This window comes from Patiria miniata, unplaced genomic scaffold (genome assembly GCF_015706575.1).
Source record: "Patiria miniata isolate m_02_andy unplaced genomic scaffold, ASM1570657v1 HiC_scaffold_7, whole genome shotgun sequence".
NCBI lineage: Eukaryota > Metazoa > Echinodermata > Asteroidea > Valvatida > Asterinidae > Patiria > Patiria miniata.
Window position 1 is genome coordinate 38,019,698 of NW_024037074.1, and position 26,289 is coordinate 38,045,986.

At 41.3% G+C, this 26,289-nt stretch overlaps 2 protein-coding genes across 6 annotated transcripts; both read left to right on the forward strand.

Annotated features, from left to right (window-relative positions):
* The first annotated feature begins 2,082 nt into the window (after positions 1-2,082).
* LOC119746072 lies at positions 2,083-9,815 on the forward strand. 5 transcript variants are annotated; one of them, XM_038222855.1, is made up of 5 exons: positions 2,083-2,181; positions 4,098-4,384; positions 5,341-5,540; positions 7,703-7,825; positions 8,482-9,050. In XM_038222855.1, the coding sequence occupies exons 2-5, from the start codon at positions 4,179-4,181 to the stop codon at positions 9,048-9,050; spliced, it is 1,098 nt and encodes a 365-aa protein (XP_038078783.1). In that variant the 5' UTR covers positions 2,083-2,181; positions 4,098-4,178. The 5 variants fall into 5 exon arrangements, with proteins under 5 accessions (XP_038078783.1, XP_038078787.1, XP_038078786.1 ...); XM_038222859.1 differs by having other exon boundaries at positions 2,084-2,181; positions 4,093-4,384; positions 8,482-9,815; XM_038222858.1 differs by having other exon boundaries at positions 2,106-2,181; positions 4,101-4,384.
* Positions 9,816-14,595: 4,780 nt separating this feature from the next.
* LOC119744656 (demethylmenaquinone methyltransferase-like) lies at positions 14,596-23,481 on the forward strand. The gene is made up of 4 exons (XM_038220714.1): positions 14,596-14,990; positions 17,459-17,649; positions 21,629-21,751; positions 22,334-23,481. The coding sequence occupies exons 1-4, from the start codon at positions 14,782-14,784 to the stop codon at positions 22,951-22,953; spliced, it is 1,143 nt and encodes a 380-aa protein (XP_038076642.1). The 5' UTR covers positions 14,596-14,781; the 3' UTR covers positions 22,954-23,481.
* Positions 23,482-26,289: the final 2,808 nt, after the last annotated feature.

Below are 26,289 nucleotides of genomic sequence, written 5' to 3' on the forward strand. Positions count from 1 at the left end.
TCCTTTCAACCAGACTTTTGAAATAGGATAAGTAAACAATCTTAAAGGGAAAATACAACATGTGCAAACATCAAAAAATAAAACTACCAAGTTTTTACGAAATACCTTACTAGGATGTTGGTAAATGACAGTCTTAAGCATTCTGTAAAATTATGGCACCTGGTGTGAAGTCATTTTCAAGAAAATGGTATTTTTGTATACATTTCCAACGGTGGTCGGCCGACCACCGTTGGAAAAACCTAACTATTTTTCAGCTACTGCTCCATATTTACCATTTGTTTCAGTCCAAATTGTGTTTGCTATTGGTTACATGTTCATGAACGTGTGCAGGCCAGCTAGACTGGATCCCTTACCTTACAATTTTCCGGCATCTATAAATTGATCCATTTCATTTTTAGTGGAGTCAGGTAGCCAGACTACTTGAACATTTTTGTTTTTCTTGGTTTTTCCAGCATTTTCGGACATAAAACTTCAAACATGTCAGTGTAACAATATTTTGTTTTATTATACTAACCCCTTAACTAGTTCATTTCTGAAAATTACAGCGAAAGCCAATGATGTACATGTACATTCCCTTTAAACACATGCGGCTAACTTCAGGACGATGTCCCCTTTAATAAATAAAATCGGAAAGTATGAATGGATCCCTCAGCTTATGGTGTCTGCATGAAAGAAAACAAATCCATACAATCTGCAGATGTAAAACATTTAAGTTTGGTGTTACAATCTCATAATTATAAACATTTGTATTAAGTTAATGCTTTTGAATCTGGTGAGATTTCAGGCCCATTGAAGGCTGCAGGACATTTCTGTTATCAGTAACTTATGAATATTCATCACTGTCCAACTTTCTATACATGGTTATCATTTGTGTTCTTATAGCATATGTACAGGCGAGACAACCGTGATTTTTTTTATACAAGCTGCATGCAACTTCGAGTAACATTTGAGGATTAAAAAAAATAAATTAACTCAACTTATTTACAAACACAACAGGGGTACAAATAAATGTTCAGAAGAATTCATTGTCTCCATTCCAAAGATATCAAATAATGTGGTTTCATATCTTGTATTAATGCTATCCAAAGCCACCTCAATCCTGCAAAGAATTTAACAAGAATTTTGGTGGATTTTGAGGGAGGATGAACTATGGATCCTCTGCACTTGGTTGAACCCAGTTAGTATCAGGGCTTGATGCCAACTCGAAAGAAGTACATTTTTTTCTGCAAAATAAAAAAAAATGACTGCATAAAATATTTCCGTTGTTACATTCAGGTTTTTCACAAAATTTGAGGGAAATTGATGGAAAGATGCACGCACTCTGATTTGTCCACTTTCTTTATCACTTTTAAATATCTTTTTTTTCGCCAGTTGATTTCAAACTTTTAAAGCATGAAAATCTTTGATTTTCTTATTTGGTTTTAGGTGGAAGATCGTCTTTGGTTTTTAAACACAATTATGTCCAAGTTTGTTTTCTCAAATAGAAACTTTGTAAATATTACTTGTATGACTTCTTCAAATGGTCTCTTTTCCAACATATTTCATCCAAAGTCCCGAATCATTCGTTATAACAAAGTTGCTATTTAAAGGTGTTTTTCTAAATCTTTGACTACACTCTTTTATGTATTTGATTTCAATATGGAAATATAAATAGACTGCTATAATTTATTGTAAATAAGATGTATACTTGTCAGCTGCTCGATATAGTCCAGTGCTTACTGTTTTCTTTGTAGAATTTGAATATTGATTTTCTTTTAATAAGGTATCTGCAATGTGGCATAATAAATATATTGGATATAATTATAATCTATGTTGTCTTTTTTTTAGTGCGACTCAATTAACCAGCACTTGGTTTTATAGGTGGCCAATTTCTATATACAGTTATATCTCCCCCTTTTTTTTTGGCTCGTTCTTGGTTTATTTCGAAAATCGACAACGATTTCAATTCACTGAGTGAGTACATAGGTGATTGGTGGATGTTTTGTAGTCGTGAATAGAACGGCTATAGTAATAATCGATGTCGCCCTCCCTCCCCGGCCGGCCAGCCCCCCTCGTGCAGATTTGAGGGATTTTGTGCACGCGCTTGAAATTGAGGGCGCTCTTATGAGTGAAGTTGTCACGTCAGTACAGCTGGCGTAGCTAGCAGCTGACCATATTGCAAATAAATGCTGCTTTATGAAGGTAGGACTTTTCCCATTTACCGAGTTGAGTCACCATCGTCTAATTGGTGGCCTTAAGGAAGTTCTCGAAAGAAAAATGTTTGTGTGTAGGCCACTGCACTGGGTAAGCTGTGGTAACTAAAGCTGAAAGGGGAGCTAGGAGGCGGTCGGCTGTCAGTGTCGGTGTCAAACTTTACGAAGTCGAGGCCGTTCGGCTGCCGCCGTCGGCTGTACAGCAGTAGGGGGGGGGGGGGGGACGACGTGGCCCCACAAATTTTCCGTGCCCCCAGGTGCCTCCCACCCACCAAAATAATGCCCATTTGCCTTCCCCAACCAACATGACCAGAAATGAAAATGGTTTTTTGTAAGTTGTACTTTTTCAGTTAGCCAAAAGGCAAAGGCTTAGACCATGGAGAAATAAAACACGGGGAGTTACAACGATCTTTGGATCAAACGTTTGTTTTATTTCTCCATGCTTAGACCTACTTTACTGTTTTCAAATTCATGTCAATGGATATTAATTATTGCAATATGCGGCCCAACTGGGAAAAACTACTAAAACTTAAAAGTATAGGATGTTTGCGATATGTGCCGCACCATGACATTCTAATGCCCCCCCCCCCCCGTGCCCCCCCCCCCCACTACAAAAATCCTAGCTACGCCACTGCTGTACAGTAGCCTAACATTTTTTGTACCTGTTGCACGTCATAGATAGATATGGATACAAAAAAACACCTGTGTCACACGCTCTGTACCATGTTATGCGATATGCGCCCAGCTGTTGTATTATTGTTGATGTACCCTAACGTGGCGCGGCCCCTAACGTGGCGCACTTTGATTTTTCGCCTGTAGCGCCTACCTAGAGCAAAAGTTTTAACTGAAATTTCACAGAAAGTGAAATTTCATCAAGTTCTAAAACACTCCCGTACATAAATTTCGAGTTATTTACCCGCTACAAAGTTAAAAGAAAATTTATTTTGGCGTGATTTTCCGATTTTATTTTCAAGTGCAAAGTGAAACCTTTGAAAATGCCCGAAAAATAAGAAAATAATTTTCTGACAAACATCTGGCTGGATATGTAAGTAGAAATAATAATGATTTATCAGAATTGATCAAGTTTACAGAAATTCTTAAATGTTAATTTGGAATTGTCCAAGATTTATTTAAGTGCGCCACGTTAGGGAACACTCCGCCAATTTGTGCCCAATTTCCGGACGCCACCGTTTTTTAATTTCGGCTTAAATTTTATGAAACCGAAATTGTTCACGGAGGTTAAATAGCAAGCATTAATAAGGTAAAAGTACCATTATTTTACTGCATGAATTTGAGGTTTGTCAACAAAGAGGTTTGGCAACACTACACGAGGAAAGTTGGGTAAGCTTCGAAGTGCGCCACGTTAGGGAACACGACTATACAAAACACTGCATTTGAATTGACCAATCAAACCATTAGTCATGATTTGGGAATAAATGACATCACAGTTTAGTAAAGTCGACTCCGATTGGCTGGCGCGCGGCTTGCACATCTGCATGTTTAGACGTATCATAAAGGATAAAAGAATCCAAAATGTCGCTCGCCTGGAGTTGAACTAGGGACCTCTCACTCATGAGATATACACGCGCTACCACTTGGCCACAGGATGCTACACAAATGATGGTGCTTAATTTCAATACATTTTACAATGTAGGCCTACTCGTATACGCGTCAAAGAAGGCGCTGTGCAATCTCGCTAGCGGCTTAATATCCGGCTAAATATCCATGTCCAATATCTTAAAACTTAGGCTGAATCTAGTATTAGGGCATAGGGCAGCCTGTATCTGCTGGAGCTAACATCCAGTAGCTCGTTGCCCCATTTTAGTAGTGGTACTTGATCTTAGTGTTTATTTGTACAGCAAATTGTGTAATTTTTCTGATTTATATTTGTGTCATTTGGTACAGAAGGTACGGCAGCATTGTGAAACATACGTGTAAGTGAGCGGAAAGCAACTGAACAGTCAATCGAAGGAATCTGCATGAGCAATGGCAACGAGTAACAGCAACTGCAACAGCTCGTCTGCTGAAACAAAGGAGGACTTTATTGCCCGCATATCGGAGCGGGTGGTCAGCGGCCTGAACTGCATCAGTCTGGCCATGGGTATAGAGACAGGGCTGTTCAAGGTGATGATCGACCTGGGAGAACCCAAGACTTGTCAGGAGATTGCAGACGCTGGCAATTACAAAGAAAGGTATTGCGACTAACACTTCATTGTCAGGTGTGACAATAACATGTACAGTCGAACACCTTTATAACAAGGTCCTTGGGACTTTATGAATTACCTTGTTATAACAGGTACCTTGTGTTAACAGTTACGGCAAACAAAGAAAAACAAAGACTTGGGACCTAAAATTTTGCTTGTTATAAGCAGTACCTTGTATTAACAGTGCTCTTCTTATCAGGGTTCGACTGCATGTAGTTCTGTATTGCTATTGGCAGAGATAGAAATATCTTACATCATTAGTACCCCAACGGGGGATTCAGGGGCATCGATCGGTTCGGGTGGCTATTGGCTAACACCCTTTCCACCTTACCAATTCAATTTTTTGTTACCAATTAGGCCTACCGGAAAAAAATTCAAAACATATCCCGGATATATCAGAGATCTTCCACTCCACCCCTTCTGAAAGAAGAGTCTGCCTCAAGTCCAGATGATTCCTTAATTAAGCTAGTGCTTATCTCCGGTTTCCTTGGCATGAAATGACTGAGAATTTGCCTTCTTCTTATATACACCATGGTGGAGAGGCAAGTGGGAGTCAAGTGGCTTGCCCAAGGACACAACATGTGGCTAGCAGAATTTAAATCCCTTACCTGCTGATCACGAGGCACAAGTTTCTTTCTACTAGGTCACTCATTATCCCTGCTTATGTGGTCCATATAACATGTACATTGCTCTGGTAAGTTAAATTCTCCTGGGAGTATACAACGAGATGCTGCTTTTTTCGGTGCAAAAACTTATTCAAATGCAGTAACTTCCTCTGCTCCTACAGATATGTAGCCACACTGATGTATACAATACATGTGTGGTCTCCCATACAAGTACTGATAGCAGTCAACATTGCTTAACTTTGAGAGTGCGACATTTCTACTGAGCTAACTGCCCTGAACTGTATCCTCATCGGCGCCATATTATTATGTTCTTTGCAGATATGTCAGAGAGTGGCTAGCCAGCATGGCAGCGACTGACATCGTTGTGTACGATGCGCCGAGCCAGACATACTGGTTGCCCCCGCATCACCACTGTGCCGACGGTTCGCTTAAAGCCACTGCTATGGTGCAAGCAATCCCTAACCTGTGTGCTGCATTCTTTGATGTGGCTGAGTGCTTCAAGAAAGATGGGCCCCCAGGTATGGTTGATGGCCTAACGAATGTTGTAGGGTTGTGATCGAGCCATGTTCTTTAAGGCAGCTTTGTTTTCTAATGGACCGATCCAGTAAGCCCCTCCCACTGCGCACGTGGGCAAATTAACACGTGCTCCTCTCCAATGCCATACTGCATTTTCCTGCCGCGCGCATCATACGCGCGTGCACACATGTCAGACTTTTGTGCACGCATGTCGGACATAAATCACGGCTGTGATTGGTCAGAATAACATAGGGCGGTGCTTACTGGATCGGTCCATTGCATGTGCGCAGACATTTCAGTTAGTGACTTGCCTCACGTGATGCGTAAAGCACCCACAAAATGCATTGGTAACCTCTGATTTCTTAAAACTCTCATTGGTTAGATTTTGCTCAAGGGGATCAATGCTGAAGTACATGTAAGTGCATACCTCATTCAAACATAGCCAAATAACATTGTGAGTGCCACCTAAGCATGGGTTGAACTATTGACCCTGAAAGTCCCAGCCAAAAACACCAGCCCCTCTGACAAGAACCACATGTTTATGTTATATACAATCATTATACAAGAAGGTAAGTGTTCTTTTACCAAAACGAAAACAAATCACATAGGGACGAGTGTGAATTGTTTTCATTTTGCTGAAAGAACGCACACCTTTTTTTGTGATCCGTGGACAGAACTTTAAAACAGTGGTTGTGTTTAAAATTCCATAACTTAACCCTAAAGGGGCCGGGGGGGGGGGTGGAATCCGCCCCCCCTTCAACATTTTCCGTGATAAGGCCTCTAAGCCTTTTTTTTCGCGACCCGAGCTGTTATGACTTTTTTGCCTCGAGCTTTGCGCATCTTTTGATACCAAAAACATAAAAATCAGACCACGGGTTGCCGCATAGCGAAAAATGTTTCGCATAGACGTCATGTACACATGCAGAACTTCACTAAACAATAGTCCCAACATTAGGGTTTCGCTTTTTTTTACTCACCCTGTATAATAGCCGGCCCCAACACATTGCATGGATAATTAATCATACTATCAACAAGACTAGTCAGCAAGCTCAAGTAATGGCTGTTTGCAGTCTGTCTGACCACTATAACACCCTAAATTGGTAAACGGCAGATGTAAGTGTGGATTTGGACCCTAAACGTGTACTGTAGTTTACAGTAGAGCCGTTGGACCGTGGGTGAAGAAATTGATTTTGAGGCGCGAGGTTAAACAAAAACTATGAAAGATTATTCAAAAGATGGGATTTTTGCGTCGGGGTGATATAAATCAAATTAAGTTGGGCCCTTCACCGACGTATAAACCTAATTTGATTTATATCACCCCTACGCAAAAATCCCATCTTATGAATAGTGAACGCGGTACCGGCTGCTATGTACATCAGATTCGAACCAGCCAACCGATCACGTTAGCTCAATGGTTGAGTGGTAAGACATCTAGCACTAGAAAGCAGGAGGTCGTGGGTTCGAGTCCCACCCGAGTGTTTGTTTTCTTCAACTTTCACTCGGGAGGTAACACACTGAGTATACAGCGTTTATACGTCGGTGAAGGGCAAAACCTTATTTGATTTATATCACCCGACGCAAAATTCCATCTTATAATAGTTTATGCGGTACCCGCTGCTATGTACATCAGATTCGAACCAGCCAACCGATCCCGTTAGTTCGGTGGTCGAGTGGTAAGACATCTAGCACTAGAAAGCAGGAGGTCGTGGGTTCGAGTCCCACCCCAGTGATTTTTTCCAGCTTTCACTCGGGAGGTAACACACTGAGTATACAGCGTTTATACGTCGGTGAAGGGCAAAACCTTATTTGATTTATATCACCCGACGCAAAATTCCATCTTATAATAGTTTATGCGGTACCCGCTGCTATGTACATCAGATTCGAACCAGCCAACCGATCCCGTTAGCTCGGTGGTCGAGTGGTAAGACATCTGCACTAGAAAGCAGGAGGTCGTGGGTTCGAGTCCCACCCGAGTGATTTTTTCCAACTTTCACTCAGGAGGTAACACACTGAGTATACAGCGTTTATACGTCGGTGAAGGGCAAAACCTTATTTGATTTATGAAAGATTAGTCGTCGCCAGCTGTCTTTGATGCCAGATGTTATTTTTGTCTTCATCATTTGGCAGTACTCAACGTTTGTCAATATTTGGTTGGATTCCTCAGGTGTGTCCTATGACAAGTATGGCAAGTTTGATGAACTAATGACCGCGATGAACCAGGTATTCTTCAGGGAGCACTTGGTGCAGAACTTCTTCCCCACTATGCCTAAGGTCTATCAACAACTGCGTAAGTTGGACTGTTAAAATACCAAGTTTTGAGAACCATGACTGTTATTGTTCTAGGTGTAGGGGTAGATTTTCGAGGAGGGTCCATATTTGTTAAAAACTTAAAAACAATTGTTTTAGTTGGGATTTTATCATGACCCTCTTGAAATGTAAGCTTTAGAAAAAAAATCCTGTGTGCCAACGTCAAGAACCACCTATCCATTTTTGAGGCAACTTGTAAGAATAGCGTCTGAATTTTTGAAGCTGTCGTCTATCTATTTGTAATTTGTTGGTTTTTATTGGCAGGGTTCGCCCCTAACCTTTTTTTTAACTAATCCGCCAGACTAGTAAACCAGACTCTTATCTAGCCCCTGGGCCTTTTCGCTAGTCTGCAATAGAACTTTTAGTTATTTTTCTTAGATTCGTCGGCGCTACGGCACGAAACAAGCCGATGGCAAGTTAGTATTAGATTACATTTGGGATACATTAGATTACATTTAGGGTACGCGGAAGAGTTTCAGGCCTTAGCTCAATAATTTTGACTCACCAGGCGGGCTACTTAGAGAATGGTTTTGACTATAGCCAGCCGCTGTTTTTACTCACATTTGGCTAGTGGGCTACCACTAAGGTCAAGGCATGTTTGGTAATCCATTGTTTTGATGTGTTGTAATTGCACAGAACAAGGAATCCAAGTTCTAGAAATCGGGTGCAGCCAGGGAGTATCAACCAGAGTCATCGCCGAGGGCTTCCCGAAGTGTCAGGTGTATGGAATCGACATCACAGAAGACGGCATCAGACACGCTCAACAGAAAGCCAAGGAGATGGGTTTGGGAAACGTCCAGTTCCTCTGTCTTTCTGGGACTGTCTTGCCTGCGGACTGGTCTGACAAGTTCGACTTTGTGTTCATGCACAACGTCCTCCACGACTTGCCCCATCCCATGAAATGTCTCCACGAAATTTATCGCGTCTTGAAAACGGGCGGGACCTTGTCGGTCATTGACACTGCCTCGTATTCAAAACTCGAGGATAACCTCTCCAAGGCAGCCGCTTTCACCAGGTATGCCTCGGTCCTGAGCATGATGAATTGCGTCCCGACGTCCCTGTCTGCCGAAGGAGGGATAGGGCTTGGGGCCCTGTGGGGGCGGGAGAAAGCCATGGAAATGATGCAGGCGGCCCACTTCGAAATCGTCGCAGTCAGCCCTTTGGCGACGAGAAATTCTCTCAACTATCAGTGCCAGAAAGTCTGAGTAAGAAAAAAGTTTGGTATTGACCTTTTATGACTAAGCATAAAGCTGGTAAAGGTTGACACCTCAACAATTTTAGAAATTGGATTTCATTCAAATTCTTTAAAAAAAGTTTACTTACTACGGTCTCTAGAGGTTATTAGAGTAAACTTGGAGGGTAACTGCCTGTGCATATTTGATCTGCAAATTTCACAGAGCTGGTAGGCATGAAAATTCGCTTAGCACAAAAAAAAATTGCTCTTCAAAATTGGGTAACCAGCCAAAATGTCATGCAATGCTCACTGCTATTAACTGGTGCCCAGCTGATTCTTAATTAGCATACAAATTCGCTTAGCAGATCCATGAAATTGGGCCAAGCTGGTTTTAACCAATGCTGAAGTTCAGCATTGCAAATCTGTGATTGAGATTTTGATTGGAAAAAAAAGGACTTTGGACGTGTTAAAACACGATGGAAGATAAAAAATATATATTAAGATTGTGTATTGTGTCATATTCACACGAAAGAGTAATGCAGTTTATAGGTTTATTTACTCTTAAAAAAACCCAGACACTGTGATCGCAGCTGGCCCATGCCTTGTCATTTTAGTGTGTGTAGATTTGTGTGCCTTTTGGTTAATCCATTCCAATATAATTCTGTTAACTAAAGCAATATAATGAGTAAAATCTTGTATTTTATCTGCATCACTTTTAAGAAGCAAAGTTATATATTCATAGCTGAAAATAAATAAAACAAGCTCGAAATGATCTCGGGAGCTGCGGGACAACAAATTTGTGTTCATGCATCAGTGACGTGATTGTGCCATGTAATTTCTTGAAGGAGTAGTGTTTTGATTGAGAACACAAATCAGGTTCTGGGACCATAGTGACCCCATTTTGGTTATGTGACATGTTGGGGCGGTAGGCGGTCAGTGGAGACCCATAAAAGTGACACAAGGGAGGGCCTGAGGGACGAGTTGATATATAGCCATGCAAGGCTGCCACTGCAATGTTTGTTACTAACTCACTAACTGTTTGATACTAACTCGACGCTGCTGTCCGCAGCTAAGAATTACCAACACAAGATAGCATAGAGTAAAGTGATTTTTATTAGAGAGGAAACATGTGCCTTCCCCTCTCGAAAGTTTTTTTTTTTGACTTGAAACACATGGCCCTACGGCTCACTGTGCACATATACACCAACATACTAGTAGGTCTCCTTAAATTTCCGCGGGAACTAATTCCTGTGAGTTGCACCCAGAGATTCTATAAATAATGTGTACATGTACATTTATTCCTTTTTAAAAATTTGATTGATCATTTGTGAGGATTACAAAAATTATGAACTTTCTAATGAGACGGTGAACAGAAAACATCGGTCCACGCAATTATATTGTTTTTTGTTGGTCTCAAGTCGGATTGAAGTCGATATCCACAACACACACTGCCATATAACCCAGCCCTAAATTCCATCATCAGCGTCACGTCCAAAGCAACAAGTGCCATGCCTAGCACTTCGTGGATCGGTGTACAAGCATTTACATTCACTGTCTGGACTTCCAAACAAAAGATATCCACACATAAACCAGGTAGCAGCGATGTTGTGCGGACTTGCCCATGTCCACACAAGGTTTTCCCCTCTCTGGAAGACAGGTTTAGAGGCATTTTGGGGTTAGGTTTATGCGTGGCAAAAGGAAGAGAAACACTAAAGGGAATCATAGAAAAAAAATGGGTTGAAAGAGTTTTCACAGTGTGAGTAAAATGAGTTTTTTTCACAGGTTTTTCCTAACTACACGAAAACAACGGAATGTCCACACTAGGTATACGTTAAAACGTAAACGTGGGTGTGAATGTGTATGCATAATATACTGCACAGACCAAAGAGCAACACCCGACTCGGGCCAAGTCCAAATTCAGCTCGAGTGTGAATAAGTACAAAACTCGTTTCGAGAAAATCATTGCATCTAAATGCTGAATAAAATTACTCATTGGAGGACATATTCTTGGAGAATTCGTTCGAAATTAAAATCCAAAAATTAAAAAAAATTTGAATACTTACTTGACATGTTTTTTGTAAAAAAATTTCATTTGTCTTTTATCTTTTACTATACCTAAAATGTTGCCCCAGTTTTTAAAGAAAGACTATTCTTTGTTTATTTAGGCATTTGTCTAGAACACGCCCCTTGAAAAAAGATAAAGTGCTCTGTTCTTTGTTGGCAAGTGTTCTAACCATGTTCAAACATGACATGAACTAGTTCGGAAAGTTAAAACACGCACGCGCTCGTGAAGGCTTTGGCAACGCGGAGATAAGTCGCACTTTGTTGCTTGATTCCAATTTCCAGGGTGGCCTTTGGGCATGTCCGGGTCACAAAATAATCTACTCTGCCCTACATACTGCACTACTCCAGGTGCTTATACTAAACCGAACCACTGGAGGCACGGTTTTTATCGAGAGTGTACAGTTTGCAGACAAGGCACAGTTCTCACACTTTTTTTTCCGGCCTGCACAAAATAAAGTTTTCGGGCCAACACAAAAAAGGTTCTCCAGCCTACCCAATATAAAGCTCACGCTCGATGGCGTACAGCACGCACGCTGATGAGGGTGAAGGGCAGTGCCAGTAAATCAACTCCCATAGATACCAATACAAAAAGTACCCCCATTTAAAAAAAAAATCATGAAGAATACTTAATTGCGACTCTCACAGGTTTTTACAGTCATACATCAAATTATAGCTTAATATACTTTTTCACTTTCTGTTGATATATATATATATAATTTTTTTTTGGGGGGGGGGGAGGTGGACATGTGATTTTTTTAATGATTTATCTCTCCAAAGATGATCACCCTAAAAGTAAAGCCCGTGAAACCTGGAGCCATTTTGAAAACTTAACCTTCCACTCGACTTCAAAACAGAGCGATTTTCGGGTCAACTTCATCCCGAATGCCTCAGAAATGCAAGTTCAAAGACTGGTTTGGAGACCGGTTTGGAGTGGAAGCCTTCACTGCCACCGAACACTCTTTTTAGAGAGAAATTGAAAGTATACAAATCATGATTTGGTCCGAGTGGGCAATTTTGGGTCTAAAGTTTACTGGTCTGGACTTGAACGCTGAAGGTATTTCATTAATCTCCCGCACCGTGTAGAAGCCACACACTCACTTTGGGACATTTTCCCCCACGGTATTTGATGCTATTGTTTGACCTTTTTATTTTAATTCCGGGAACAGCATCACAAGCACAATCGTATTAAAAGAAATTTTAGCTGCTCTCCCCAAGCTATACGTTCCAGTTTCACAGCGAAAAATAAAGTTTGTTTTCGTTTGCTAGTTTTCTAGGAATACAATTGCTCTTCACCTTTGAATGAGACATCGAGCCAAGAGCCCGTCACATGTGCAGTTTTAGGCTACACCATTGTTTAACCCTAAAAGGCAGGGGGGCGGAAACCGCCCCCCCCTCGACTTTTTCCGCGATGGCCTTGAATGTTTTTTTCGCGACCCGAGCTGTTATGACTTTGTAGCCTCGAGCCTTGCGCATATTTTGATACCAAAAATATAAAAATCGGACCACGGGTTGCCGCGCAGCAAAAATTTCAATGGGGGTGACGATTATTAACACTCTATAAACCAAGCTGGCTCTGTCCGTATTTTGGGCACAGGCGGACATTATTACCAGTTTCATTTTTGGGGTGTCAGGGGGGGGGGGGGGTTTGCATTATTTTTTAAGGAATTTCCGAAGAAAACAACTTTTTTTGGGGGGGGGGGGGGGTCGGAGCTGGCGGGGGGGGGGGGGGACACAGCTTGGAGGGGTTGACCCCCTTCCCCAACCTCCCTGGATCCGCCCTGAATTCCCAACCTGTACTGTCTCTAGCTATACAAATAACTGTACTCTAATGTATTCACATCGTACAATAATCTGGTGGTGAATATTACTTCTGATGCCATGTCATATTTAGACGGCCGACATGTTAGAAATTTCAAATTCACTTTACAAAATGTACTTATATACAGGTGCAGGAAGTGTATGTTTGTTGGAAGTATCCATAAAATAACATGAACAACAAATCAAAAAGGTGCCCCACGAGGGAGTTTCTAAGAAGGATAACGTTAGAACAATGCAAGTACCCCACATACTATACCTCACCATAAGGTTTAACATGGATGGGTGTCAGTGTGAGGGGTCGGAGGTAAGTTTGTATGGGGGAGGGGACAGTGAGGGGTAGACGGTGGGGGAGGCGGAAGGCGGCGTACAATGCTTGCAGCCCACTCTCCAAGCATGGAACTCGGAGAGCAGGATTGCATTTTCATGGAGCAAATATAACTTGCAAATTCCGCAGAGAAATGCCATGCAGTTTGGCTGTTAAACCTGCTTATTTTTTTTTTTACAAAATATTCACTGGAGAAACACAAATCTGTGGTCAGGTCTGAGCTTGAGCCAAGGTTCAACTTGAAGTAAATGTCTAAATAATTATTCTATTTTGAAGACACAATGAATTCAAAACTATAAGTATATTACCCCTTTGTCGTTATTTTCTCCAATTGTCCGCCGCCGAAGGGCAAATAAGTCAGTTACTCAAAACACAAACACTGTCGTCACGGTGGTTCTCCTGTGTCAGCCGAGGTGTGTTCTGAATAATATGATTTATCGTGATATTAAAGGCAAGCCTTGTATAGTGTTACGGGTCAGGGAAAGGTCCCGAACAAAGACAACAAAGAAGATGGCACTTTATAGGCGGTGGAGCTGCCGCCCTAAACCCAGTTCCAACTTGGACGATGCTTGTTATTTCTCTCATTGACAATATTGCTGTCGTTGGAATGTGCCAAATGCCACGTACTACTTACCCCAAACAAAATAATGTCGAAACCTCTCCAAAAAGTTATACCCTACCCGAGTGGCCGACCACTCAAATGCGTCAAACGCACCCATTATTTTCATGTAGCCGTATTTTTTTTTATCAATCTTCCCAGCTAATGATTAATTCTGTCCGTGTTTGCCAACCAACCCTAGTTCTCACCAGTTGCCCTGCCGGGCGTACACGCTTTATTTGCCAAGGCTTCTTTTCACAAAGAGAAGAGAAACAAATATAACAATCTCCGCTGAAAAAGAATTCGCCCCCTTTTTTGTTCTTTCCCAATCTTGCCCTCTGATCTCATCAAATAAAGAGTAACTCAGTTTTTTGTTGTTTGATGATGAAACCTCTTCACGCCTTTTCTCTGGGCCACTGTCATTTTTCGCGCGGTTGATTCTGACACAATACCAAAGGTGAATCAAACGTGATCCGAACATATCGCTACTTGTCACTGTTCGTCGCAGAAAATCTTCTACCAAATCTGCACCTGATTTCACACGATGCCACACGAAGAAACGCCCTAGCTTTTGAAGCGACACGCACGTCCCGGACGTCTGGAAGAGGTTTCGCAACTAACAGGTGTCACGCGTAGCGGAGTTGAAACGTTTGGCCTCAAAGGCGACAATGCTTTAACCTAGGCCTACCCTTGGCTCGACAATGCATTAATTGTCCCGTTCAGTGCTGGTATGTGGTAATATTTCTTCATGCGTGATGAGTTAAGGTCAAACGTATGGAAAAATAGTTGGTATCAACACAATGGAATCAAGGTTTTAATGATAATTCTTTCAGTCGCTGTGACGCTATTGCTCCGTCAAAACTAAACAGAAACTGACAACGACGTCTAAGCTGAAACTGATAGTTGCGACAGAAAGAAACAAAAACGTTGCGGACTCCGTTTGTTGACGTGACTATTATGGCGCTTTCCAATCACAACGCCGAGGAAGTCGCCGACGAGACGGCGGAGGATTTCTCGTCTCGCGTGGTGCGTCAGATCACCGGTGGACTGGCGTGCCTTGGGATCGCCATGGGCGTGGAGACTGGGCTCTTCGATGTCCTGATCTCGCTGGGAGGGGACCCCAAGACCAGCCAGGAGATTGCGGACATAGCTGACCTCAAGGAGAGGTAGGTGATGAGTTAATTTGCGGCTGAACTGAAAATCACGGAAACACCCCCCATGTAAAACTCAACGGGACAGTCCGAGGAAATTTCCCCATGAGTTCCACGAGATATTTCCCTCAGGACACACGTTATACCAAAAAAGGATTTGTGAGAATACTTCTGCAAAAAAATTGCCTTTATTGTCGCCTTGATAATTTTTTCATAGAACGTTTCCCAAGCGTAAGGTGACGTTGGAAACTTCCATAATTATAAGTGGGTCTTGGAGATATTTCAATGGGAAATATGCAGTGGTCACCCATGTATCCCCAATGAGCCCAATTGGTGACATGGTCGCAATGCGACCATTCCCATAGGCAAGTTCTTGAGTAAAAGGTCCCATGAAGAAACTTCAATAGGCCTAGGACTGTCCCATAGGGAAACTTCTGTGGAAAATTGATCGATTCCTATACGGGTCCCTTTGAGTTTGTGATTTCCTCGTCATGCACTTTTCCATTTTCATTTTTTCCTAAGGAAATGCAATTTCGCGAGAAAACTTCCATACACCTATATAGGCAAGGGTGGGAGCAATTGTGTCTATTTTGTTCCTTGTTACCCATCATGGCACATTTGATTCCCATCTATTATTGGGTTTCCCATTTGCACTGTCTGCACTGTATTGGGCTTGTGAAGATCATGCATACAAATGTTCATATTTATATGTTACCAAAATGGTAACAAAAGCGGTTCGTTTAACTTGATTCTTGCAAACAAAATAATTGTGTACAGAATTGCAAATATGCAAATCTAGTTGTTTTGCCCAGAAATGTACTTTTTTCAAAGGCTTCTCTTGCATTACAGTAATATCCCGCTCATTACGGTTAGGGTATACCAAAAAAAGGCAATGAAAACACTATGTCAGCACGTTAAAAAAGACTTGAACACTGCAATGTGGTAACATAATTATCTCAAAGGGTTGTTTAGCAGCTACCCGTTGATACCACACTCGCATCCTTGCAATCATGAATGACTGAGCAAAGTTAAAACATATTAAAAAACAAATGGGGGGGGGGGGGGGCAAAATGGGTCGCATTCAGTGGTGTGAAAAGCTGCCCAAACATCGCGCTGTTTCCGTGCCATTTTGTCCAAAAAGAAATCGACGCTAAAAAAGAAGAAATTACTTTGGGCATCAACCCATATACCAAACCGTATGGAGCGCAATGCGGCATTCAAAGCCACTTCTTATAAACAAAAAATGTGTGGAATGATACTATTTCAAACATATAGTACATATATTAGGACATGCCAGCATGTGGACTGCGATCTTGGGTGGGGGGGGGGGGGGCATGTCCCCAATTTGTTTTGGGGTGGGGGACGCTAATGGCGTTGTCCCCCAAGTGCGTATAGATTTTAACCCACTGTACCTAAATGTGCGCTGTATTTTTAACTGAAAAGGCCTCCGAAATACAATCCGTTAAAACAATGAATTTATGTAATAATGATGCAATGTGTTCAAAATAATGACATTCGTCCGGGCTAAGAATCAGTTTTGAGTTCATACCAAACTAAAATGTCCTCTGCAAGAAACTGTTCAAAACGCAACGAGCTTGTTCCTGACTAAAAAATTAAGCCTAGTTTCTATATCGAGGTAAGAAACGCATAGAGCAACGAAAACAAGACACAAACTGCAACGCACATATATATGTATATATATATATATATATATGGAAACATGACATAATGATGGAAACATTTTATCCGCAAGTGTCGCCCACAACCCAGACAGACGCACAGTGTCTCGCAGATGGGTCTTAGTCACGAGTTGGCCATTGTTGTCGAGTTCCCTGAATGTATTTCATTAATTGTTAACTGTTGCATGGGATGGCGCCAGACTATCTATGCAGGCACGATGCAACCTTTAATTTTACTGTCATTTTTTTTGGAATATGGTTTTAAACTATAAGGGAATGTTCAAATTACAAATTTTAAATTATTCCTTTTTAAAGCAGACTGGAATTTATTATAAATTAACTTGCTTTCATTTCTCTTCGCAAATTCCCAAAATTAAGATTTTACCCAACTTTCAATTCAATATGGCCGACTCGTGAATAAGGCCCATAATGGAAACTAGGCTTTGGTGTCACTTGTGAATTAGACTTGCTCAAGCTTCATTGTAGCCCCAAAAATAATGTGACTCAGATGAATAGAACCTTTAGAACAAAAAAGTGGTATAGGCCAGGCCTTAACTAGGCTTGTTTAATTGTTAAAGTGGAAAAACAAAGTGTTTGGAAATAATATAATAAAATCTCTTGATGAAACTTCTGTGGCATGAAACTTACTGCATGAACACTATGAGATGTTTCTCTTGTCTTTTCACTTGCTGGTTATTGAACTCGCACTCTGTCTTCGTATACTTGAAGCACAGCCCGATTTTCATCCTGAATTAGGTGATCATGATCTTTTTTTAATGTTGTTTTATATCAAATTCATGTCAGGTACGTCCGTGAGTGGCTTGGGTGCATGGCAGCCTCGGACATCGTGACCTTCGAACCTGCGCAGGAGAGATACTGGCTTCCTGCGCACCGTATGGGCATCTTACAGTCAAGCATGTTGTCCATGGCCATTCCGTGTCTTGCCGGTGGATTCTTCGAGGTGGCTGAGTGCTTCAAGAAAAACGGACCTGCAGGCAAGTCAATTCCCGGTACCCCCCGTATTTTTTCAATGCATTTGGAAACACACTTTTCGCCAGAAGGAGGGCGCTAGCTGTAATGACGTCATATTCAAGCCCGCGGGAACGGGGGGGGGGGGGGGGGTGCTGTGGGTGCTACAGCACCCCCAACTTTTTGGATTGGGGTGCTGGAATATGCTTCAGCACCCCCTACTCCCAGAAAAAATGTGTTCCAGCCAGTAGTGTTCTACGACGATGAAATTGTGCCGCTCCGCTATACATTTAGCCTTGGTCAATGCTCTCGTCGTTATTCGTCCCGTACGCGGTCAATCGTCGGCATATATCCTCATGCGCTAGCACATGCATGTAAAAATACAGCGCGAACAGCGACCTCGCGCGGCCACTATTTTTATGCAAATCAGTTGGAGACGATGTCGACATCGTCTCCAACTGATTTGCATAAAAAATAGTGGCAGCGTGAGGTCGCTGTTCGCGCTGTATTTTTACATGCACGTGCATAGCGCGTGAGGATATATGCCGACGATTGACCGCGTACGGGACGAATAACGACGAGAGCATTGACCAAGGCTACTATACATTATGCTTGCTCTACAAATATGTCTCCTTCGTTTTGTTCGTTTCTAGTTTGCCGCGGCTAAGCACGGCGCTTCGAACGTCTTGCACAAACACTGTAAAATATCAAGATGAGGTATTTTCTAAAGTTTCAGGCAGTGCAGAATCGATATTTCTCTCAAGGTATCTAAAATCATGACATGTCTATGATATTTCCGCCACAATGGAAGCTTTGACCCGAAAGCAATAACCTCGGCCATGACAATATTGGCAAAGTTGATTTATGCTTGCCAGGATTTTTTTCATACGATCTTTCAATAAGGGCAAATATTCATACCTTTCCCCTGAAGGTTATTCTTTACATTTAAAAGTTGCATTGACGTTGCTAGCATTCTGCAGACAGCATTAACAAATAGCAAGGTTCACACACACATCTCCAACATAATGGTAGTGGAATTGGCTTTCATTGAAACTAGTCATGCTTAATTTACGCCAATTCCAGTGTAGTTTCGTTTTAATAAAAAAAGCTATTCAAGTTTTTCCTCATAAAAACTCAGTAGACCGATAAATCCTTGCCCAGACCCAAACTTGCCATCTACCGATCATAAACATAAAGATGCATTTGGTCTTTCAGTCTTTTATATTTGCCATTCCCTGTAACAAACAAATAACACTGCAAATATATCGAGAGTACATCGTTTGGTGAGTTAGAACTATGTGAATATTTATATGAACAGAAATTCATCCGCTTCCAGTGGAACCATTTGTTTTAACTTGAACCAAAAAACATCCTTTCGGGTTTGATAAGTTTCAGTATACTTCAGTTTATTTCATCACAGTGCATCCAGAACTCCAACATTTTCCGGGGCCTTAAAGCAGGCCCCTGGCCCTGTGGCCCCACGCCGTAAAGGCTCGGAAAATAAAACAAAACATACACGAAGGAATTTACTAAATGTAAGAATGCAGCCTTGCAACAATAATATTTACATGCGATGTCATGCATAGTGATACATTTCTTTTTCCAGAATTAAATGGAACCAAAAATGGAGATAAAAATACAGGGTTCTCCACTTTTTAGTACAGTTTACGTTTTAAGGGCAACAGTACAATGTATATTGTAAACAAAATAATGAAATAATTTGTCTTTATAATCTCAAAAAACTTTTGCTAAAAAAGTCAAATGATAGTGGCCATGAATCGCTTCAGATTGCACCACAGAGCATCTATATTCCAAATTAAGCCACGACGTAATGGTTTTGCGCTCCGCTTTCGCATTAATTTTGTCCGTTCTATATTCCAGCACCCCCTGGCAAAAGTTTGTTCCAGCGGCAGTGATGGTTCGACACGATCGAACGTAACAAAATTACGGTTGTTACATATTTTTTTTTTAACAGAGAACATATCAGGCGATTCAGAGAGCAAATCAATCTTATCAGAAATACATGTACATGTACTTACAAAAAAAAAACGAAAGAAGAGGGCCTATTTGATTACATGAATTTCAATCTGATTCGTCTTGGCCCTGGCCCTATATCGGTTGGAATGAGTAAAAGCTACGTTAAATCGTAGATTTTGCTCTGTGGTTCAACAAAGTATCGTTATGGGTGCCGCTGTGTCCTCCCAATTTGTAATTGCCTGAATACATGAAATTGTGTGACTTTTCCAAACTTTTAACAGTAGTCACCATGGTAAAAAACCACTTCTGTAGTGTGCCCATTGTTGCCATGGCAACCGATTTGCAAGCGTCGGCGCTCATAAATGTAGGTCAAACGTATTTCCATCATTTCCCAAACCTGTATCCTGTTCAGACAAAATTCACGGCCACATAGTTGCATGCTCAGTATGTATAACATTGGTGCGAGAAGCCCATGTAATTTTCACCTTTCAATCTGTACCATTTTCTTTGTTTTGAGGTACTTTTCTGATATAGTACATGAAACATTATTGCAGAGCATTAAAAAATATCCCCATATTTAGGCATCTTTACTTGATTTTGCCAATTTGGGTTGAAAGGCCCACCAATAATAGCGGTGACATTGGATACAAACAATTATCTGATTGGGATGAATATGTAGAACATTAATGTTTGTAGACAAAATATAAAACCATTTAGAAGGAAAATACTGAAATTATGCCAAGAGTTAAAAAAAATGATGATAAATCATCTCTAGTGGTAGCAGCAATGGAGCAAAGAATGTCATATTATAGTAATGGTCAACCAATTTTCCTGCCAAATTGTAGTGAAATCGATCAAATCAAATCATATGGAAATTAATGTGGGGATTACAAAAACGTTCCCTTTAGTCATGAGAAGACCCCTAAAAACCGCGTGATGGCGTTAAAATCTGTACGAACTTGGATAAATTAGGTTAAATTTTTGGACTTAACAAATGCTAATTCCCAGGTTTGTAAGTACCAAAACCCTTATAATTATGAGCCGCTTTACAAGGTCCCTGAAAAATGTTGGATTCTAGACGCTCTGTGGTGCGATCCGGGGCATTTTTTGACCAGTAGGCCTAAAACTAATTTCTTTGAGCAAAAGATCATTTACGAGTTTGCTGTCCCCAGCCGGCCCGTCACCGGGGGGAGGGGGGGGGGGGGTGGCGAGCAATTGGCCCCCTAGTTGGTACTTTGGCCCCCTTATGCTCAGGGCTGGCGAAGGGCCTGGCTGTCCCGTGAACTACCCAGCTAAGAACGTCTTGCACCAAAACTACGCCTTCATTTGTCAGGAAAAGCATAAAACAAGTGCTCTTTGCAAACGCTTTATAACCATTCTTTACCAAATAGGATATCTCATACCTTTCATATATTTCAGAGGAATGGATATTTGCTACAACTTACAAAAATATGCTCCAGTGCAAAATTCTTTCATGGCCCTATAAATTCCAAAATTACATTTTTTTTGCAGTGACTAATTTGTTGGTATTAAGTGAACTTGCTAAATTGCTTCGATATATCTACTGTTTTTTTTTCTTCAAGAAAATGTTTCCACAGCACCCTCATTCGGGAGAAAAGTGGGTTGGGAGATGTGGCGTATGAATGAAGGCCCATCTGTTCGCGCACTCAAAATGATCGAGATTTTCGCAAATATTTCTCTATTTTTAAATCTGTTTTCAATGTTTAAATTTGGTTTTATGTTTAACCCTCCACAACAAATGGATCCGCCACGAGGTCAAATTCAAATCAATTTTCGCATAAGTAAAGAAGAGTGACCGAAGTGCGACCTCTGGGATACTATATAATAGCATGCATGCTGTTGTCCAGCTATAGCAGCTGAGCTATATCTGTCCATATACTTGGGTTTATGCAAGGGTACAGAAAGCCGTGAAAACCATACAATCCAAATAGATTTATTTGGCTCAAATTCAAAATGCAAGCAACAAGGGTATTATAACCCAGCAATATTCTCTTCTTCTCCATCAAGGTGTCGAATACGACAAGTATCCCAAACTGGACGAAGTCCTAGACAAGTTGCACCAACCATTCTTCCGGGATCAGTTTCTGCAGGAGTTTATTCCATCAATGCCCAAGCTGCTTCAGCAACTCAGTAGGTTGATCCTAGACGGACTCCATTTTGTGTGTGTGTGTCTTTGACGTGTTTAGAGTCGAAGCACCTATCTAGAAACATTAGCCACCCAACAAGACTTGGGCGTGAGATGTGGGAGGGGCGTGCCCCGGCGTGGCCGCCCGGATTAGCTAATGCCGCGTTTAGACAAAAAAAATCAAGTGTGTCTGCTTTTAGTTTTTAATTAGTTGCCTGTGTTTTAACGAGTTGCCTTTATGTTGAAGTAAATTAGAAGCCAAAGCGAGGAATTTTACGTCCATGTGGAGCTGAATGGAAGTCATTGTTGGATTAAAAATAGTCGTACCCTGATGTTATGACTATATTCTTGATTTTTAAATTCAAGGATGCTTTCGAAATATGGACGATTTCAAACATTTGGTCAGCCTTGCTTGAAATTATGTCTCATAAAGTTCACAATAAGGAAACAAGTCAGATGCAGGAAACACGAAAGATGTGTCAAAACAGTGGGTAAGATTATGGAAAGGTTCCCTACGAATTATTTCCCCATGCTTGGTTGATTTGGAGTCTCATATTCCAAACGTTGATTTCATTTCTTGTTGTCAGAGCGAGGAATTCAGGTGCTGGAGGTCGGCTGCTGCGAGGGCGACTCCCTGAGGATGCTCGCCTCTTGCTTCCCAAAGACCGCCGTCTACGGCCTGGACATCTCCCCGACGGTCATCAAACAAGCCCGGGTCAAGACAAAAGAGTTGGGTCTGACCAATCTGGAGTTTGTCTGCGAGGATGTCTGCGCGATGCCTGCCGACTGGACCTGGAAGTTCGACTATATTTTTATCTACTTCGTGCTCCATGACTTGTCGTACCCCGACACCGGCCTCAGGGAGATGTACCGGGTGCTCAAGCCAGGTGGCACGTTGTCCGTTGTCGACACGGTCACCCACACCAAACTCCAGGACAACATCGCGGACGAGGACAAAGGCTACGTCCTGACTCAATTCACCATGAGTTTGATGAACTGCCTGCCGGTGTCCTCACACCCGGGGGACGGGGCGGGACTCGGGGCCATGTGGGGCAGGGAGAAGGCCCGTGAGATGCTGGAAGATGCAAACTTTGAGGTGTTGTCCATTAGCGCTACAAACGCGGAGTTGAACGGGCTGCACTACCTGTGCAGTAAACCGATTTGCGAAAACAACAACATGCGCAGTAACGGGACTAACGGGATATAGCTTGATGCCTAATTTTATGGAGCAATACTGAGTGGGAATGTCGCTAAGCAGATTTATATCGCAAGCAAAAATCAGTTGAGAACCAGCCGCAATTATCAGTATACACAGGATAGCATTTTGGCTGGTAACGTGTTTTTTTTTAAGCAAATAGGTTCCGCGCTTAGCAGATCTTTGTGCATAATAGCATGTGAAATTGGCCGTATAGGAGTGTTGGTCCCGCGTATGAACGATGCGTTCTTGAGGCTATTTTACCGCAGGGGGTTAGTATTGCGCTTGGTCTGCTCCCTCTCACTGGTGCATCTTGGGAAGCTGGGACATATGGAGATGTATAATAAAACCGCATTGAACTATGGGCTTGATGCACAAGTCGGCCATTTTTGTCTGTTCCCCTGAATGTGTTTCATAAATTGTGAACTGTTAAACGGGATGGTGCCAGACTATTTATTCATATAGCCTCACTTTCATTATTTTTTTTAAAATGGGACATAAAACATTAGAGAATATTTAATCATTTTTTAATTATTCATCAGAGCAGACTGGTATTAATTTTTAATGTCATTGCTTTCGTTTCTCTTCGCAAGTTCCAAAAAATGAAGATTTTACCTCACTCTCAATCCAGTATTTATGGCCGACTCGTGAACAAGGCCCATTGGTATAACTGATGATGAAAAACTAGCGGTGATCCGCAAACATAGTGTTAGCATTGTTTCCGAATTGATTTCATTATTATTTCATTGCGCATGCTTTGCTTTCATGTTCGCTTTCGTAAGAATATTTGCAAAGTGTAAAGATCTTGAATATTGCTCAGGTTTCTATGCATTATTCGAACTACTATGTTTATTAAGCAAAATGCCATATAGCTTATTATTATTTATTACGCAAACATTACAAGAGAGTTTCGCAATTCATAAAGTAGTGTCTGACATATTATGAATATTTATGAGACAGAGAGTGTAAAGACCTCTGATCGTGTACGATAGCTTTTATGCATTTTCAAAACCATTTCAACCGGTAGATGTTATAATATTTATACATGCATTACGTTTTATAATTTTCGCGCAACATTTCAAGAGATTTGTAATTAATGAAGTAGTGTACTCACCAGCACTTTGCATCGACGAAACCACCATCATTACTATTGTTCTAATATGACCCAATGTGATTGTTCGTGTCATTTATATCTGTAAGCCAATTCATATATGTAATCCTTTCGAAAAATGTATATTCGAAAAAAAAATTGATATATTAATGACATGAGCAGCTTCAACTCTATACTGAGTAAAAGCATTTCGAATTTCTGAGCAGTTAATTCATAGAAATTGTATATTTCTATGAATATAGCGTTGGTGGTGGGTTTTAAGTGAATGCTGTTTAATGACTGCCAGATTTTACATATGAGTCTTATAAGAATTTACGAGAAAGCTTAAAATTCGAATATATGTACCTTGAAGTTCAACGTGTCCCAAACTGGTTTGGATTTCTTTCTCAAACCATGGTTTCGCTGTTGGCAATCGGATTCACTAGATCTTATTGGACGACTCTGGCTTAATAAAGATCCGCACTCTCTATTCGGGAACACCGTATCATATAATATCGGACTAAAATTTAGATGAGTTCGATTTTGTTTGGACTCGGGTTCCTATTTTATATGCAGAAGCCAGCGATGAAGCCGAACTCTGAGAAGAAGCCGTGATTTCGATAACGAGAGAGTGTGGTACCTTTCTTCAATGCGTTAGTGGCAGATCTACAGTGCATCACAATGCCTGCTAAACAGCTAAACCCCCTCTCAATTGACAGCTGAACAGCCCCCTCTTGAGCCAAACCCGGATCCGCCTCCTGCGCGATGTGACAGTATTATCAATTTCAATAGTATATTATATTAATACTTATACACATATTCCATATAAATGGTTGCAGACCAGCAAATAAACTGCCATATAGAACCTCAGTGATAAAAACCCCCACTTCTCAATATCAGGAAAAATACTCACAACTCTCCAAGATGTTTGGGACATCAAAGTAAAACTTTTTTTCACCATCTTTCATTTTCTGTTCCATTTTTTTTGGGGGGGGGGGGTATTTAGATGACTTTTGGGAGAAAATTCAATGCAAAGATGATCACCACTAAGAGTAGTCGCGAAGCCCATAGCCATTTGGCGAAATGATGCTGACGCCCCATGGCAAAATAGTGAGACTTTAGGGCCTAATTTCATCCAAATTTTACATGTATATAACATCGCAGTCAGGATTATACGGCTTTCACCCTTCTTTTTTGGACAAACCCTCAAGTTCATAGCCTACAAAATGCTCCAGCAGTAAAACAAAAGTAAGGGCATACAAAATCTTGATTTGGCCCGCGTAGGCAATTTTGGGCGTATTTTATTGGCCTGCACCTTTATATTAAACTGGCCTGTGTTTAATGTGCGGTATACCAGATCAGACAGAACATTTCTAGAGCACTTTACTGTTGCCTGGAAACCTGTGGATGCGTCATGGTGAAATAATTTAAGACACAAACCCTAAGATAAACGAACCCATCAGTGCCAAATGTTACCTAATTGAAGAAAAAGAGGGTTGCAAAAAAATTCTTCGGGATAACAATCGATACAATTTTTTTAATTTGGTTGAAATGAAAGGTTAAGAATAAATGGAAACAGGAAACAATGAACGGTAAATACATGATTTTTGGACTTCGGGCTAGACACAAGGACTTTACCCATCATCATGTTGTCACGGACTGACATGACTGTGTATTAATCGTAAGATAATAATTGTAATCTTTATTTATCTCAAGACTGATTGGCAAAGTGGCATTTTTTTGTCCAAGCGTTTAAGAACAAAATGACTCAGTTGTGATACAAGAGCAAATCAAAACAAACACACAGTTGCTTTGAGAAACACGTTATCAGCAGACAAAGTTAGTAATAGAGTTTGATAACAGAAAAACACCCTGAGTGTGAAGCCTGTGAAATAATTTGTCAATTTGTTTTGTAAACTTCAGGCCCTCTACCAGTGGCGGTTCTACGGGGGCAGGGGGAGCTTAAGGCCCCCCTCCCAAATTTTGTCAACCCCCCCCCCCAAAAAAAAACATTCCATAGAAAAAAAATTGCACTAGTAAAATGTAAGAATGTGACGTACAAGCGAACGGTCTCCCCCTGATTAATAGTGGTGAGAAGGGTGCATTTGTACACTTTGAGTTAATATAGTGTGCCTGATTGTAGGATTTTAACAGCGCTCGATCCCCATTGAAAATATGGCACGAGAACCCCCCCCCCTCCCCATTGATTTTCGGAGGCCTAAGTGTCCGGAGAAAATAACCGGTCTACATTTCAGCAC